Source organism: Balaenoptera physalus (genome assembly GCF_965194825.1).
Source record: "Balaenoptera physalus genome assembly, chromosome: 2".
Taxonomy (NCBI): domain Eukaryota; kingdom Metazoa; phylum Chordata; class Mammalia; order Artiodactyla; family Balaenopteridae; genus Balaenoptera; species Balaenoptera physalus.
In genome coordinates this window covers 40,499,604-40,514,999 of record NC_138883.1, presented here as the reverse complement: position 1 = coordinate 40,514,999, position 15,396 = coordinate 40,499,604, and the positions used below count along the sequence as shown (strand labels likewise).

The 15,396-nt window shown below is 36.6% G+C and overlaps 1 protein-coding gene across 8 annotated transcripts in view; it reads left to right on the top strand.

The window, feature by feature from the left end:
• The window catches only part of SLC38A6 (solute carrier family 38 member 6), an 80,516-nt gene that overhangs the window by 42,904 nt on the left and 22,216 nt on the right, over positions 1–15,396 (top strand). For 7 of the 8 annotated variants that reach the window (XM_082450442.1, XM_082450438.1, XM_082450440.1 and 4 more), the window contains exons 7-12: positions 265–347; positions 819–877; positions 9,551–9,616; positions 9,882–9,935; positions 11,920–11,999; positions 12,346–12,446. In XM_082450442.1, coding sequence (XP_082306568.1) covers positions 265–347; positions 819–877; positions 9,551–9,616; positions 9,882–9,935; positions 11,920–11,999; positions 12,346–12,446 — 443 coding nt within the window. The remainder of the gene's footprint in view (positions 1–264; positions 348–818; positions 878–9,550; positions 9,617–9,881; positions 9,936–11,919; positions 12,000–12,345; positions 12,447–15,396) is intronic. The other variant, XM_082450443.1, reaches the window with a different exon arrangement.

The window sequence follows — 15,396 nt, the reverse complement described above, 5'->3', positions numbered from 1 at the left end:
CTCACATTGTCTATTATCTTACTTTAAAATATTTGCTAATTTGGTAGTTGAAAAATGACATCTCATTGTTTTGATACATTTTTAAATGTGAATTCATTAACAAGAATAATAGGATCCCACAAGAACGTATTTTAACAAAAAGAAGTAGGCTTTTCCTAATGGTTGGTTGTAATGGTTATACCATATGAGTGTGTGTGTGTGTGTGTGTGTATAAACACAAACGCTGAAGTCCTGTGCCTAAAATAGAACTTTTTTTCCTGATAGGTCTTGGTATCTTGATGGAGAAACACTGCTAATAATCATTTGTGTTGCCATTGTGTTCCCTCTCGCACTTCTTCCTAAAATAGGTAAGTCTTTATAGAAAAGGACATAATTTGTTTAGAAGAAAAGAAAAAGAAAGAAAGAAAATAATATTAAGGGGCTTTTAAATTTCATAGTACCACATTTTTAGCAGAAAGTGGTTGTGAATAATTTTGAACTTGGACTTTTAGGTTGTTCAGCTTTCAGCCCTGCCTAGTTAACCTATTACTTGGTTTGCAGTAGTATTTTGTCTGCTCCACTAAAATAAAATCTTTACAACGGAACGTTAAAGAGCAGCCTTTCCTTACAGTGTACCATTAGTGGTCAGCCAGTTCCAATCCTGCTGTACAGAGCTACATAAATGATCTGTGACAGATAGTTGGAATGTTGTTATTCTCAGCCCTAAGCCCCAGATACCAAGCACTGTAATAAAAAACATGCCCAAGATGTATAGCTTTAGCTGCACGTTAGGATCACTTTCCTTATAAATTGCTTTTTATTTTACTGTTATTTTACAGGCTTTCTTGGCTACACAAGTAGTTTATCATTTTTCTTTATGGTGTTCTTTGCTCTTGTGGTAAGTTTAAAATATAGTGTATTGCTTATCTCCTTACTAAAATTGAACTCATTGTGTTAATGTCTTTTTTTCTCTTAACTCTGTTTTGTGTTGGGAAGGTATCCCATTTTATTTCAACGTGTTATTAAAAGCACTTTTATTCTGCAAAACTGTTTCCTTCATTGTATCTATTTTGAAGAGGCTTAGCTAGAATAGCATTTCAAATTCAGTTTCTCTTCTGGTTAACTAGAGAGGAGAGCATACTAATTCTGTTAAAACCTTAGATGGAGTATAATTCTTTGGCTAGGTGTATGTATCCATTTATTTCTGTACAATATTGTGTGTGTATGTGTGTGTTTTGGGGGATACTCAAGCATGAGAATCAGGCTGGTTCTAATCCGTAAAATCAATTTGGTCCTAGTCATCTTAATTTTTGAAACTTTGTTCCATTAACGAAACCATAGCTTCAGGGGCTTAACCGTTGATGAGATCTAGTAAGAATTGGAGTGCCTGAATTCTATCTGGTCTGGTTTATTCAGCGTGGTTAAGCTCTCATGAAAAGCCTGCTGCAAAGAAATTTTTTTTTTCACATGTGGAATGTTTTTTTAAATTAGCTCATTTTTGTTATAACGTAGGAAAAATATCTCTCAGATGGTAAACTTTATTCTAATATTTATAAAATAATATAAAGATAAGAGAATTTTTTTAAAAAGATAAAAGAATTTGAATTTCTTATTTTTATTTATTTATTTATTTATTTATTTATGGCTGTGTTGGGTCTTTGTTTCTGTGCGAGGGCTTTCTCTAGTTGCGGCAAGCGGGGGCCGCTCCTCATCGCGGTGCGCGGGCCTCTCATTATTGCAGCCTCTTCCGCTGCGGAGCACAGGCTCCAGACGCGCAGGCTCAGCAATTGTGGCTCACGGGCCCAGTTGCTCCGCGGCATGTGGGATCTTCCCAGACCAGGGCTCGAGCCCGTGTCCCCTGCATTGGCAGGCAGATTCTCAACCACTGCGCCACCACGGAAGCCCCTCATTTCTTTTTAATTCTTCTAAAACAGATTTTAACATTCCAAAGACTGTATTTTTGTGTGAAATTTTGGAAAAAAAAATCCCTTTTCTTTTTGCTTAGCAGTTTATTCCATAGTCAGTCTGTCAAGCTTTAAGTAGGATTAAACATTTTAAACTTGCCAAGATACATACCTAAATGGCTTGATTAAACTCTTAAAATCATAAGCTTATTTAAACTCTACTTTGTTATTGAGAAATGAATGAAAGAAAAATGCCGTCCAAAAGAGCAAGACAACACATCATTCGTTAAACCATATAGAACCAGATTTCCAAGCTGTCAAAACATTTAGGATGCATTTAACTTAGGCTAAACTATCTTCTGGGATACAAGGATAAAACAACTTTAGATTATTTAGATGAAGTGAAAGTGACCCTGGTTTCAGTGTACAGAAATATTTATACTTTAATGAATGCTCTTAAAACTAAAAATACTTAACAGTGCTTACATTTAATCATTTGTTGAATTTATCAACATTAAAATCATTGCCCTCCCCTGCAAAAATTGCCCAACTTGTATTTTACAAGTAAGTGAATTGAACATACACTTTTAAAAATAAATAATCTATTGCTAATAATTCTTTTTTTCATTTCTAATATCCTACTGGTCTTATTTATTTATTTTATTTTTTTGGCTGCATTGGGTTTTCATTGCTGCGTGCGGGCTTTCTCTAGTTGCGGCGAGCAGGGGCTACTCTTCGTTTCGGTGGCTTCTTTTGTTGCCGAGCACGGGATGGGCTCTAGGAGCACGGGCTTCAGTAGTTGTGGCACGTGAGCTCAGTAGTTGTGTCTTGCGGGCTCTAGAGCACAGGCTCAGTAGTTGTGGCACGCAGGCTTAGTTGCTCCACGGCACGTAGGATCTTCCCGGACCAGGGCTCAAACCTATGTCCCCTGAGTTGGCAGGCAGATTCTTAACCACTGTGCCACCAGGGAAGCCTGAACATACACTTTTTTTTAAAGATTTTTTTCTATTTTATTGAGATATAATTGACATTATAAAGATATAAACTAACAGTGCTGCGTAAGTTTAAGGTGTGCAGCATAATGACAACTTAACATATATTGCGAGATGATTACCACAATAAGTTTACTTAACATCCATAAACACACTTTTTAGGTGCCACATTAAGAGGGAAACAACAAATAATTTCATCATAGTTTGATTGTTGAGAAGCATCTACATGGTTTAGAGTGGCCTGTATTTGCAAATGAACATATGGATATTAAAGAGAATCAGTGTACACACATTGAATATTTTCCTCACAGATAATTGACCACACAAGCATTGCATAGTTAGGAGTAATTTGGTTTTTATAGCCAATAATTTGAAGCAGGTAAAATGTATTGATACAGCATGTCTATTGTAGTTTTCACAGTTTTCATTTCTGTCATGGCAGATACTCTTTAATTTGATGCAGATTCCTACTGTAGCTGTCATATGGAAATAATACCCTTATTCTGCATTTATTATGCTTTGCAAACCATCTGCTCAGATTTTACCTAGGAGCACAATTTAAATTTGGTCTACAGTGGGACAGTGAAGACACTGTATACTTTCTTCTTAATTCTCTTTTTAATTGGCATATAGGCAGACCTCAGAGACTATGCGGGTTTGGTTCCAGACCACTGCAATAAACCTAGTATTGTAATAAAGCGAGTGACACAAAGTTTTTGGCTTCCCAGTGCATATAGAAGTTATGTTTACCCTATACTGTAGACTATTAAGTGTACAATAGCATTATGTCTAAGAAAACAATGTACATACCTTAATTTAAATATACTTTATCGCTTACTCAGACATAAAAAGAATGAAATAATGCCATTTGCAGCAACATGGATAGACCTAGAGATTAACATACTAAGTGAAGTAAGTCAGACAGAGAAAGACAAAGATCATATGATATCACTTACATGTGAAATCTAAAAAAATGACACAAATGAACTTATTTACAAAACAGAAACAGACTCACAGACAGAGAAAACAAACTTATGATTACCAAAGGGAAAGAGGGGGAGGGATAAATTAGGAGTTTGAGATTAACAGATACACATACTATATATAAAATAGGTAAACGACAAGGACCTACTGTATGGCACAGGGAACTATATTCAATATCTTGCAATAACCTATAATGTAAAAGAAAAAACTTGCTAAAAAATGCTAATCATCATCTGAGCCTTCAGCGAGTTGTAATCCTTTTTGCTGGTGGAAGGTCTTACCTTGATGTTGACGGCTGCTGACTGATCAGGGTGGTGGTTGCTAAAGGTTGGGGAGGCTGTGACAATTTCTTAAAATAAGACAACAGTGAAGATTGCTGCATCGATTGGCTCTTCCTTTCATGAATGATTTCCTGTAGCATGCAATGCTGCTTGATAGCACTTTACCCACAGTAGAACTTCTTTCAAAATTGGAGTCAATCTTTTCAAACCCTGCTACTGCTTTATCAATTAAGTTTATGTAATATTGTAAATCCTTTGTATTCATCTCAACAATCTTCACAGCATCTTCACCAGGAGTAGATTCCATCTCAAGAAACCACTTTCTTTGCTCATCCATAAAAAGCAACTCTGGACCCATTCAAGTTTTGTCATGAGATTGCAGCAATTCAGTCACATCTTCAGGCTCCACTTCTAATTCTAGTTCTCTTCCTCTTTCCACCACATCTGTAGTGACTTCCTCCACTGAAGTCTTGAACCCCTCAAATTCATCCATGAGGGTTGGAATCAACTTCTTCCAAACTTCTGTTAATATTGATATTTTGATCTCTTCCCATGAATCACATATGCACTTAATGGCATCTAGAATGATGAATCCTTTCCAGATGGTTTTCATTTTACTTTGCTCAGCTCCATCAGAGGAATCACCGTCTCCAGCAGCTATAGTCTTATGCAATTGTTTCTTAAAGAATAAGACTTGGAAGTCAATATTACTCCTCAGTCCATGGGCTGCAGAATGGATGTTGTGTTAGGAGGCATGAAAACAACATGAATCTTGTTGCACATCTCCATCAGAGCTCTAGGGTAACCAGGTGCATTGTCAATGAGCAATAGTATATTTTTTTTAAACTTTTTTATTTTTTATTTTTGGCTGCATTGGGTCTTAGTTGTGGCACACGGGATCTTCATTAAGGCATGTGTTGAGGCATCTTTCGTTGCGGCGCGTGGGCTCTTCATTGCAGCACACAGGCTTCTCTCTAGTTGTGGCATGCAGGTTTTCTCTTCTCTCGTTGTGGCACACAGGTTCCAGGGCACGTGGGCTCTGTAGTTTGCGGCGCATGGGCTCTCTAGTTGAGGCACGCAAGCTCAGTAGTTGTGGCGCGTGGGCTTAGGTGCTCCGCGGCATGTGGGAACCTAGTTCCCCGACCAGGGATCGAACCTGCATCCCCTGCATTGGAAGGTGGATTCTTTACCACTGGACCACCAAGGAAGTCCCCAAGCAATAGTATTTTGAAAGGAGTCTTTTTTTCTGAGCAGTAGTTCTCAACAGTGGGCTTAAAATAATAAACAGATGTGTTGTCATCAAGGCTTTGTTGTTCCATTTATAGAGCACAGGCAGAGTAGATTTAGCATAATTCTTAAGGGTCCTAGGATTTGGGGAATGGTAAATTAGCATTGTATTCAACTTAAAGTCCCCAGCTGCATTAGCTCCTAACAAGAGAGTCAGGCTGTCCTTTGAAGCTTTGAAACCAGGCATTGGCTTCTCCTCTCTAGCTATGAAAGTCCTAAATGGCATCTTCTTCCAATAGAAGGCTCTTCGGTCTATATTGAAAATCTGTTGTTTAGTGTAGTCACCTTCATTAATGATCTTAGCTAGAACTCCTGGATAACTTGCTGCAGCTTCTACATGAACGCTTGCTGCTTCACCTTGCACTTCTATGTTATGGAGACGGCTTCTTTCCTTGAACCGCATTGAACCAACCTCTGCTAGCTTCAGACTTTTCTTCTGCAGCTTCCTCACCTCTCTCACTCTTCATAGAATTGAAGAGAGTTAGGGCCTTGCTCTGGATTTGGCTTTGGCTTAAGGGAATGTTGTGGCTGGTTTGATTTTCTATCCAGATCGTTAAAACTTTCTCCATATCAGCAGTAAAGCTGTTTCACCTTTTTTATCATTTGTGTGTTCACTGGAGTAGCACTTTTCATTTCCTTCAGGAACTTTTCCTTTGTATCCACAACTTGGCTAACAGTCTGGTACAAGAGGGCTAGCTTTCAGCTTATCTCAGTTTTCAGCATGCCTTCCTCACTGAGCTTAATCATTTCTAGCTTTTGATTTAAAGTGAGAGATGTGCAACTCTTCCTTGCAGTTGAGCAGTTAGAGGCCATGGTAGGGTTATAAATTGGCCTAATTTCAATATTGTTGTGTCTCAGGGAATAGGGAGGCCTGAGGAGAGGGAGGGAGACGAGAACTGCCAGTCAGTGGAGCAGTCAGAGCACACACAGCATCTATGAATTAGGTTCGCCATCTTATGTGGGCATAGTTCATGGCACCCCAAAATAATTACAGTAGTTACATCAAAGATCACGGATCATCAGTCACTATAACAAATATGATAGTAATGAAGAAGTTTGAAATATTTTGAGAATTACCAAAATGTGACACAGAGACACGAAGTGAGCAAATGCTCTTGGAAAAATGGTGCCCATAACCTTGCTCAATGCAGGGCTGCCACAAACCTTCAATCCATTAAAAAACACAGTATCTGTGAAGTGCAGTAAAGTAAAGCACAATAAAATGAGGTATGCCTGAATTTATTTTAGACTTTCTAAGTATTAGGTTTAAAAATACACAGTGGTTAAGGAAAACATGTATATATTAACCCCAATTTTTTTTGATGGATTCCAATTTTTTCATTGATTATTTTTTTTTCCATTGCACCTTTTTTCACTGATTATTTTTATAAGTATGTGTTTGTATCAATAAATCTGTATAGCATTTATATTACATTTTTAAAAATCAGTCCAGAAAACTATTATTTTCTTAAATTATACTCTCCAAACAGTGCAAATCAAAACCTATACTCTTTTTTTAAATTTTATTTTATTTTATTTTATTTATTTATTTAAAGTATTTTTTTTTAATTTATTTATTTATGGCTGTGTTGGGTCTTCGTTTCTGTGCGAGGGCTTTCTCTAGTTGTGGCGAGTGGGGGCCACTCTTCATCGCGGTGCGCGGGCCTGTCACTATCGCAGCCTCTCTTGTTGCAGAGCACAGGCTCCAGACGCGCAGGCTCAGTAATTGTGGCTCACGGGCCTAGCTGCTCCGCGGCATGTGGGATCTTCCCAGACCAGGGCTCGAGCCCGTGTCCCCTGCATTGGCAGGCAGATTCTCAACCACTGCGCCACCATGGAAGCCCAAAACCTATACTCTTATCTATTGTCCCAGATCCTTATTTTGCTTAAAAGTTTTTGACGTAAATATTTGGCCCTGCTGAAATACCTAAAATTTTAAAAATAAATTTTGTTTTAGCAGTGGCTCAGCATGATGGTACCGTTTTTGGTCCATTCTTGAACAAAAATGAATTTCTATTCTTTCTAAAAGTTCTGTCGAGTACAGGTTAGTATTCTAATACTAATATTTGAAGTAATATTTTAATAAGTCAGTAATGAAAATAGAGAACTATATGAATCGATTTTGGTTAGATTTGGATTTCCTTCTGCTGAGCACTATGGTAGGCATTAGAGTTGTGGGAGATTAATCAGGACACCACCCTTAAGGATCTGCCATTCTAGTCAGGGAAGTAAGATAAATTTATCAGAAAAAAAATAGAGAACAGTATAGTCAATACATAATTAAGTATTGATTTATTTGCTTCAAAATAGGAGGGACATAAGAGTTGAGAGGAGAGAAGGATCACCAACAGGTAGAATAAAGAAGGATGTGGAAGGAAATAAAACTTGAGCTGAGGCTTGAAAGATGGGAATGACTTGGAGCAGAGAGAAGAGGGAAGGGCCTCCTGTACAAGTGAACAAGTATTTTTAATGCTTAATCTTCTTTTTCCCTTTGTCTTTCTTTCTGACCCCTGGGTTTATCTTCTTACTGTGTTCTGCCTTCAACTTGAGCAAGGACTCCCTGTTACCCTTTGTTGTCAGGTATCTTCCATTCCTCTTCTGTACTTCTGCTTTATAGGACGTCACTTGGGCTTGAGATGGGTCTCTGCAGAGAAATTAGCTGTAGTAACTGAATTTTATGTTAATATAAAATCAGGCTGCTAATGATATTTTCTAATTAATGAAAAAATTATCATTTTCTTGCATTTTGGAACACTGTTTTGAAATATTTGGGTTTGCAAGTCTTGTAATAACAGCTGATAAAATGAGGTAGCTCACATACCGACCTTATCAAACTACCTGGTACACAATGTAAATGGTTGTTGCTGCTGCCACCTCCGCTGTTAGTCAGGGGGAAATGTGAGATGCTGAATTTGGAGCAGGGCTGGAGAGAGAGACCAGTAACAACTTTGCTTCTACCCCACCCCATCCTCATCCTTTTTGGGCAAACATATCAGAAAAAAAATATGGTGAGATTATTGCTTTTGATTTTGTTTTTTCTTTCCTTTTGGTAAGTTGACCATTTAGTTTTATTCCGTATTGAAAACTTACCTAGAAATATCAAAGCAACTTGCCCAGTTTATCCTTACAGTTCTTTTTTTTCTCTTGGTGAGGGTTTTAAATAAGAGTAATTTTTTAGTTGACTCATTAATTTAATCCTAAAAGTATATGTTTTCCTTGGGTTTGTTTTATCACTATGTAAAATTTTGATTGAATTAGTTAAAATCTAAAACTAGATAAAATACCGAATAGGAATAGTATAATATTTACTTACTGGTCTTCTGCAAAGGACAGATGCTTCCTTTATTCTCCCTTGCCCTTTTGTATGCTGGGTTTCAGCCTAGAGCAAGTATTTACAGAGTAATTAAGTGCCCTGAAACAACTACAACAGTGGTAATGTTGACCAACTCAACTGTAGGTCTAGGAACAGGATGGCCACAATTAAGAGTAAAATCCTGAAACATTTTCATTGACTATTTCTGGGAAATAGCAGCCCTCTGGATTTCTTTTAATTTTTAAAAAAATTCATTTTTACCAGGTCTAGTTCCGTAGCTTTGTGCTCTTATTCTTTGCCACCTTCATCCACATTCACCAAAAGTGATATAAGTCTGAAAAAAGCAAGGAGGGCCAGTGCTCATACATCAGAAATCCCTGAGCCTCCCCCTTTGCATCTACCTGTGACCATTTCCAAAACTGCTATTAATATTTCTCTGTCTGCTACTGATGCCAGGTCCACAGATAGCCATATTCTTGCACTATTGTCACTAAAAACATCATGTTCGCATTCTGAGTTGGATTTTCTTTTAATGCCTTGATACTATTGGAGTTTTGAAAGCTCTCAGTCTTCAGTGAGGGAGATCTCCACCAAACAACTATGCAGCCCCCCATGCTCTCCCACCGTAGTTGCCCGTGTCAGATGATGGCCCCATTCTATCTAGGGAAATGACATGAACAAAGAATCTTTTATTAGTTAGCATATTATTTGGTATGGTGTTAGATTAATTGAAATAATACTGACCTATTTGAAATCAATTTCTTGTCATGAATTTGGTAAGAAATCATCTGATCCTACTTATTCTTACAGATAATAATCAAAAAATGGTCCATCCCTTGTCCTCTGACATTAAATTCTGTAGAGCAGTACTCCCAGGTAATTGTTTTGTTTTTGTTTGGTTTTTTTTTTTTTTCAGTTTCTTCCTTTTTATTTTAAGCTAAAAAGAAAAATAAAATATGACTAATAAGGATTTTTTTCCTAATTAATAAAAAAGTAATGGCTATATTGCATTTTGGAACTTTGTTTTGAAATATTTTTATTTGAAAGCCCAGTAATAATAAATTCATCTTGGTTTTTTTTGATGTATTCTAACTTTTAATGACTGTTGGTTTCTCTCTTTCCCCTCAATCCTCTTAAACAGATTTCAAATGCTACAGATGATTGTAAACCAAAGCTCTTTCATTTCTCCAAAGAGGTGTGTAAGTTATTAACAGATACTTATAGTTTTTTCACATTTCAAGTTTAAGAGATTTGTGTAACAGGGTCTCTTAGGTCTTTTACCTGTAACTAATTAATTTTCATGGAAGTACTCAGTATAGGGTTGCTTAGCAGAAGGTGGCCCATTATGAAACAGCCACCTTTTTTTTGGCACGCCTTTAAATGGAGCCTGTTTTAAATGGGCCACTGCCTAAGAGAACAGATTTACTGAATGTCTGGTCTGGCCAATAAGGTCCTCTGTGCATACAGACTTCCTGTTGCCCTCTGGACTTGTAAAGCTAAATAGCCAATTATATCAAAAACTCCTCCCCTGTGAGTAGAACCTTGGTCTGTGGCTAGACAGCCTCATCCTTGGACCAGCAGTTGAGCGCTGCCAATGCGTCTTCTGGCTGACATTCCAAAGTTGAAATTTATGACGCCTGTAGCAGAGGCAGAAGGACCAAGTCCCCCTTGCCTTCTCTGAGAGCCCTAGGATATTTGAAATGCCTGCAAGAGCCCCTGAGCATCAGCAGAGGAGACAGGAAACTGATCTGAATGATCTCTACTTTACCATTCTAGAAGAGCTCCCCGTGTTCCTTGTTGCTGCAGGTTTCTTCATGTACACTTTTTGATTCTGCTAAAATGCAGGTCCCAGATACTAGAATCCCCACTACTCATGTATAACTCTATTAGTGTAGCATTTTAGTGTGATAACTCCTCCATGCAAAATTTTCCTTTTTATTCCCCAGAGTTCTTTTTCATTGTTGTCTTGTTTTGTTTTTGGCCGTGCCTTGCAGCTTACGGGATCTCAGTTCCCCAACCAGGGATTGAACCCGGGCCACAGCAATGAAAGCCTGGAATCCTAACCACTAGGCCACCAGGGAACTCCCTTATTCCCCCGTTTTTAAATGAGAAATGTCTCTCTGGCCCCACAAGGGAGGTTACCACATCTTTTACATGGTAAAGGCCTCCAGTGCCTTAAAGATTTAGGTAGGGTAATTGACAAGCCAGGAAACTGAGCAGTATATGAAAGAGAATTTGTGAATTGAATTTCATTCTCCTAATCTAGCCTTGGGAAATGCTACAGCTTTCCTTCCTGCCAGCTCTCTTACGATATTTTAGGAGGCCTTGTGTCTGAAGATAGATCTACAGTCATCTGGAACTTCTTTTGCTGAAGAGCGTTAAGTTAGTTAAGGAGAAATTTTTTTAGAGTAGAAAAGAGAAAGTAAATCATCACCATCTATTTTGTAAAGACAGTGTTTTCATTTAGATGGTAACTTTTGTTTGCTTTGTAACTTTCTCTGGTTCTTAACTATTCTAATTTAAAAAAAAACAACAACTTTTGTTCATATAGTCCAGTGGATCTGTATGAATTTGTTGGTCTAGAATAAATCATGTTCATTCCCATCAAAAGAGACCCTAGTTATAGATGCTAAGATGTGATTAATATATTCAGTATTCTCTTAGATTAAGTTGGTACTTGAATTGAGTTGGTGAAAGGAGGTTCAAAAGCATTAACTATTATTGCTGCTTAGGGTAATAAGATGTATTTGAGTTTCCTAATACATGCATTAGGAAAGACTGAGAATTACAATAAGCTCATTTCTAAAATGTTTTTATTTTTCATCTTACCTAAATGTTATTTATCTTACCTTAATTATTTTTATCTTACTGATATAATATAGAAGCAGTAGTGATTGTAGTAAAACCAACATGGTGTGGAAGCAGCCAAGAAATATTTTGGCTAGTGTGGGCAATACAGCTATCAAGTAAAATATTTACTGGGGACCATAATTGTGTGTCTCGTTTAAAAAAAAAACAAAAAAACCTCTTATTTTATAAACAGGTGATTCATGAAACATGAAAGAAATTTAACTAAATTGATATTTTTTTTTTGGAGAACTGATTTTATTGTCAAATGAAGTAGTGGTTTCAACAGAGTAGCATTTAATAATTTCATCTTTAAAAAATTTTTTTTTCAGAGTGCTTATGCCATACCAACCATGGCTTTTTCATTTCTCTGCCACACCTCAATATTGCCCATATACTGTGAACTTCAAAGGTACTATAGAATCCTGGAATATTTAAAATGTGTTAGTATGTCTTTTTACTTCTAGGACTTTCAGATTGAATAACATTCTCCTCTGTGAATCCTTCCCTCCCACCACTGGATTGTAGGTGTTAGTTTAAAACAAAACAAAACAACCAAGACTTAGTTCTAAGTTGAGAATGTTTCTTTGAAGCATAATCCTTTGTGCAGTAATTTCAAATCAAGAATTCTAGTGTGTAGTTATTAGAGAACTAGGTCTTGAGTGATTAAGGAATCCTTTTGAATAGCTTGGGAGATATTTATCTATTTAGATATAATTCAGATCACAGATTCTAATTTTACCATTTTTTTCTTTTAGACCTTCTAAGAAAAGGATGCAGAATGTAACCAATACAGCAATTGCTTTAAGTTTTCTCATTTATTTTATATCTGCACTCTTTGGGTACCTCACTTTTTATGGTAAGTATATTATTTCATTATAGATGACAAAATAAATTGTTCTGTAGTTGATCTCACACCTGAATATGGACTTTGTTTCTGCCTTTCATTAGCAAGTTAATTTGTTCAGGCTGCCAGAATTCAGTGCACCACTATGGTGGCTCTACAGGCCTTAAAGAACTGATTTTCTTTCTCTTAAAAAGGTGGATCAAATTCAAGATTGATAACTTCATATGAAAATTTTCTTAAATACCCAAGTAAAATCTCGGGCTTAGAAACACTGAAGTCTTTCTACGAGAAAAAAAAAAAAGTGCAATAATGATTTTATTTATTTTTTAATTGAGAATTCAATATGTTAGACTCTAGTTCAGCAGTTTGGGAGGTTGAGAGAATCAGTCATCTTAATTGCAAAAGAACAAGTTGAGAAAGGAAAGGGTTTTACTTGGACTATAGTTGTACCCTTATGTCAGAGACCTCTGCCTTTAGATTTAATTCACACAGTTCTGCAGTGTGTATTCTGTGCTTTGCCTGAACTTTCTCTCTAAATTTTTAAAGGATTCTTTTAAATTCATAAAATAAAAGTAAAATTTTCTTTTATTTACTTTTGAAAAGTTATGTGCTTGGTGAGTTTTCTTCTCTTCTGGTAAGAACCTCAAGAAAAAATAAAACTTAAAAGTCTAGAACAAGAAAAAAAATTGTAAGCTCTTTTGTTAAATTTGCAAGCACACTTGTTTAATTTGCAAACAAACACATTATAACAAACTGCACTCAATTTGTCAAATCCTTGAATACACTTTTCAGTTTATGAATGCCCCTATAACAACGCTCCAGGTAGATGGCTATTATTACTTTTGTGATATTTAGCTGTTCTGACTCTGATTTCACGGTCGGTGGCCTTGTGCATGTGTTTCAGGTTTTAGACATTCACGATGGCTTGTGATGGTGCTTTGCTTACCTTCCAGAGTTTTTTCAAGTCTGACAAGTTTTTGGACATTTACTTGCATAACTACCTTTCCTAAGCCCAGTGGAAAGAGTATGGATTTTGAAACCCAACAAATATGATTCAAAAAACCACTGTGCTCTAACTAGCTGTGTGGCCTTGAACCAGGGTACTTCACCTTGTACTATCTTCACCTCCTAATCTGTAACACAGGGATAATTGTATAGAGTTATATTGAAGAGGAAATAAGTTATATGTAAAATGCCTGTTACAGTATCTGGCACACAGCAGTCTTCCACAAAGGAGAGCTACTGCTGGTGGTGTATTATCATTACTGTTATCATTATTATTGCAATTATTTCATAATTTCAGGTGCTCTTTTTTCAGCACTGTACTTCTCTTCTTACTGTCATTAATGGAACTTAATTTAAATATGGTAACTTTTCAGTATATTATTATCAGTGTATTATCTTAGACTTTTCAGTATGTGAGAAAATTATAATTGCTCTATATAGTCCTTTTCTTGCTAACTCTATGTCATTTCAACAGTAATAAAGGCGATTGATGAATCTAAATCTGCTCTTGCATTTTTGTACTATGTTGAATAAGAGTGGTAGAGCTCTGTACACACCATCCGGAAGAGCGTTACTTCCTACTTCCAACATGAGCATGGATACACTACAATGAAAGTTAAAGCAGATTGTTAAACTTTTTGATCATTGTTAAGGAAATAAAATTCTTGAAATACATAAACTCTATTTTTGGTTGTTACGTTTGTTTTTGTACAGAGTTGAGCACAGTGATACTTTTCTATAACAATGAGATACTACAGCAGGGTCTTCGTTGGGATTCAGCAAAAACTTAGTGGAATAGCTGTATATTTTTATAAATTGAAATTGTCACCTGGCACAAATACTATTTAGGGATATATTTAAGGATCTTCCAAAATTGAGAAAAAGTCCAAAAAATGGACCTCCTTTTCTTCCCTATGGATCAATAGAGCTATCTGGAAGAAACCTCAAATGGCCTCCCGATTTCCAGGACAGCTGAAAAGTAGTTGCAAAAATATTACCACGAGATGTTAGGAGCTGTGTTAAATTATAAGAAAGCTTAGATGGAAAGGGAAGTGGAGGAAGGATGGATGCTAATGCATTTATTGAGCTAACATTTATTCTGTACGTGCCACGTGTTTTATTATATACATTGCCTAACTCAGTCCTTATGACGACTCTGCAAGATATAGGTTCAGATAGGTTGGGCACTTTGGCCAGTACCTGCAGCTAATGAATAACGAGTTGGGATTTGAATCCAATTCTGATTCTCTCCAGAGTCAATGCCTTTATTACTGTGCTGCCTCCTCCGGAATTATGCCACAGAATCCAAATTCCTTTCATTCCAAGTTTTTCGCAAAGTGAACTTTTGGAAGAACCTGGCTCACTTAAGCTCCAGGCATATCTATCTATCTATCTATCTACCTATCTATCTATCTATCTATCTATCTATCTATCTATCTATCTATCTATCTATTTTTGCCTGAACACAGAGGCTAAATATTTTCATCATGTACATGAAATGTTTCCTACACAGAGATTTTCCTGGTTATCAAGTAAAGCTGTTGTCTCTGACTTAACCCTTTTCCACTGATGCAGATTCTTCAGAATATCCATGCTTTATGTAATGGAGAAATACAGATCTAAGAAAATCACATGGTAGGCTGGTAGGTAGGTGATAGATAGATAGAAGGAAAGAAAGAATGATATAAAAGTAGTTCCTTCTCCAAAGACAGAAGAAGATTCAGATATTGATTTGCTATTCACAGTGTTTCTTTTTTGGGTTGAAAGTCTTTTACAGTATATTTCTATTGGAATAGCAGTAGCTGTCAGTCTTACAGAAAGAAATTGCTGATTGAGCTTGAGACCTTATCAGAAGAGCTTGAGACCTTATCAGAAGGGCTTGTCACAAATTAACACCTTCAACTCATTTTATAGATGAGTAGCTTAAGTCCAAGAGGTGAAGTGACCTGTCTCACAA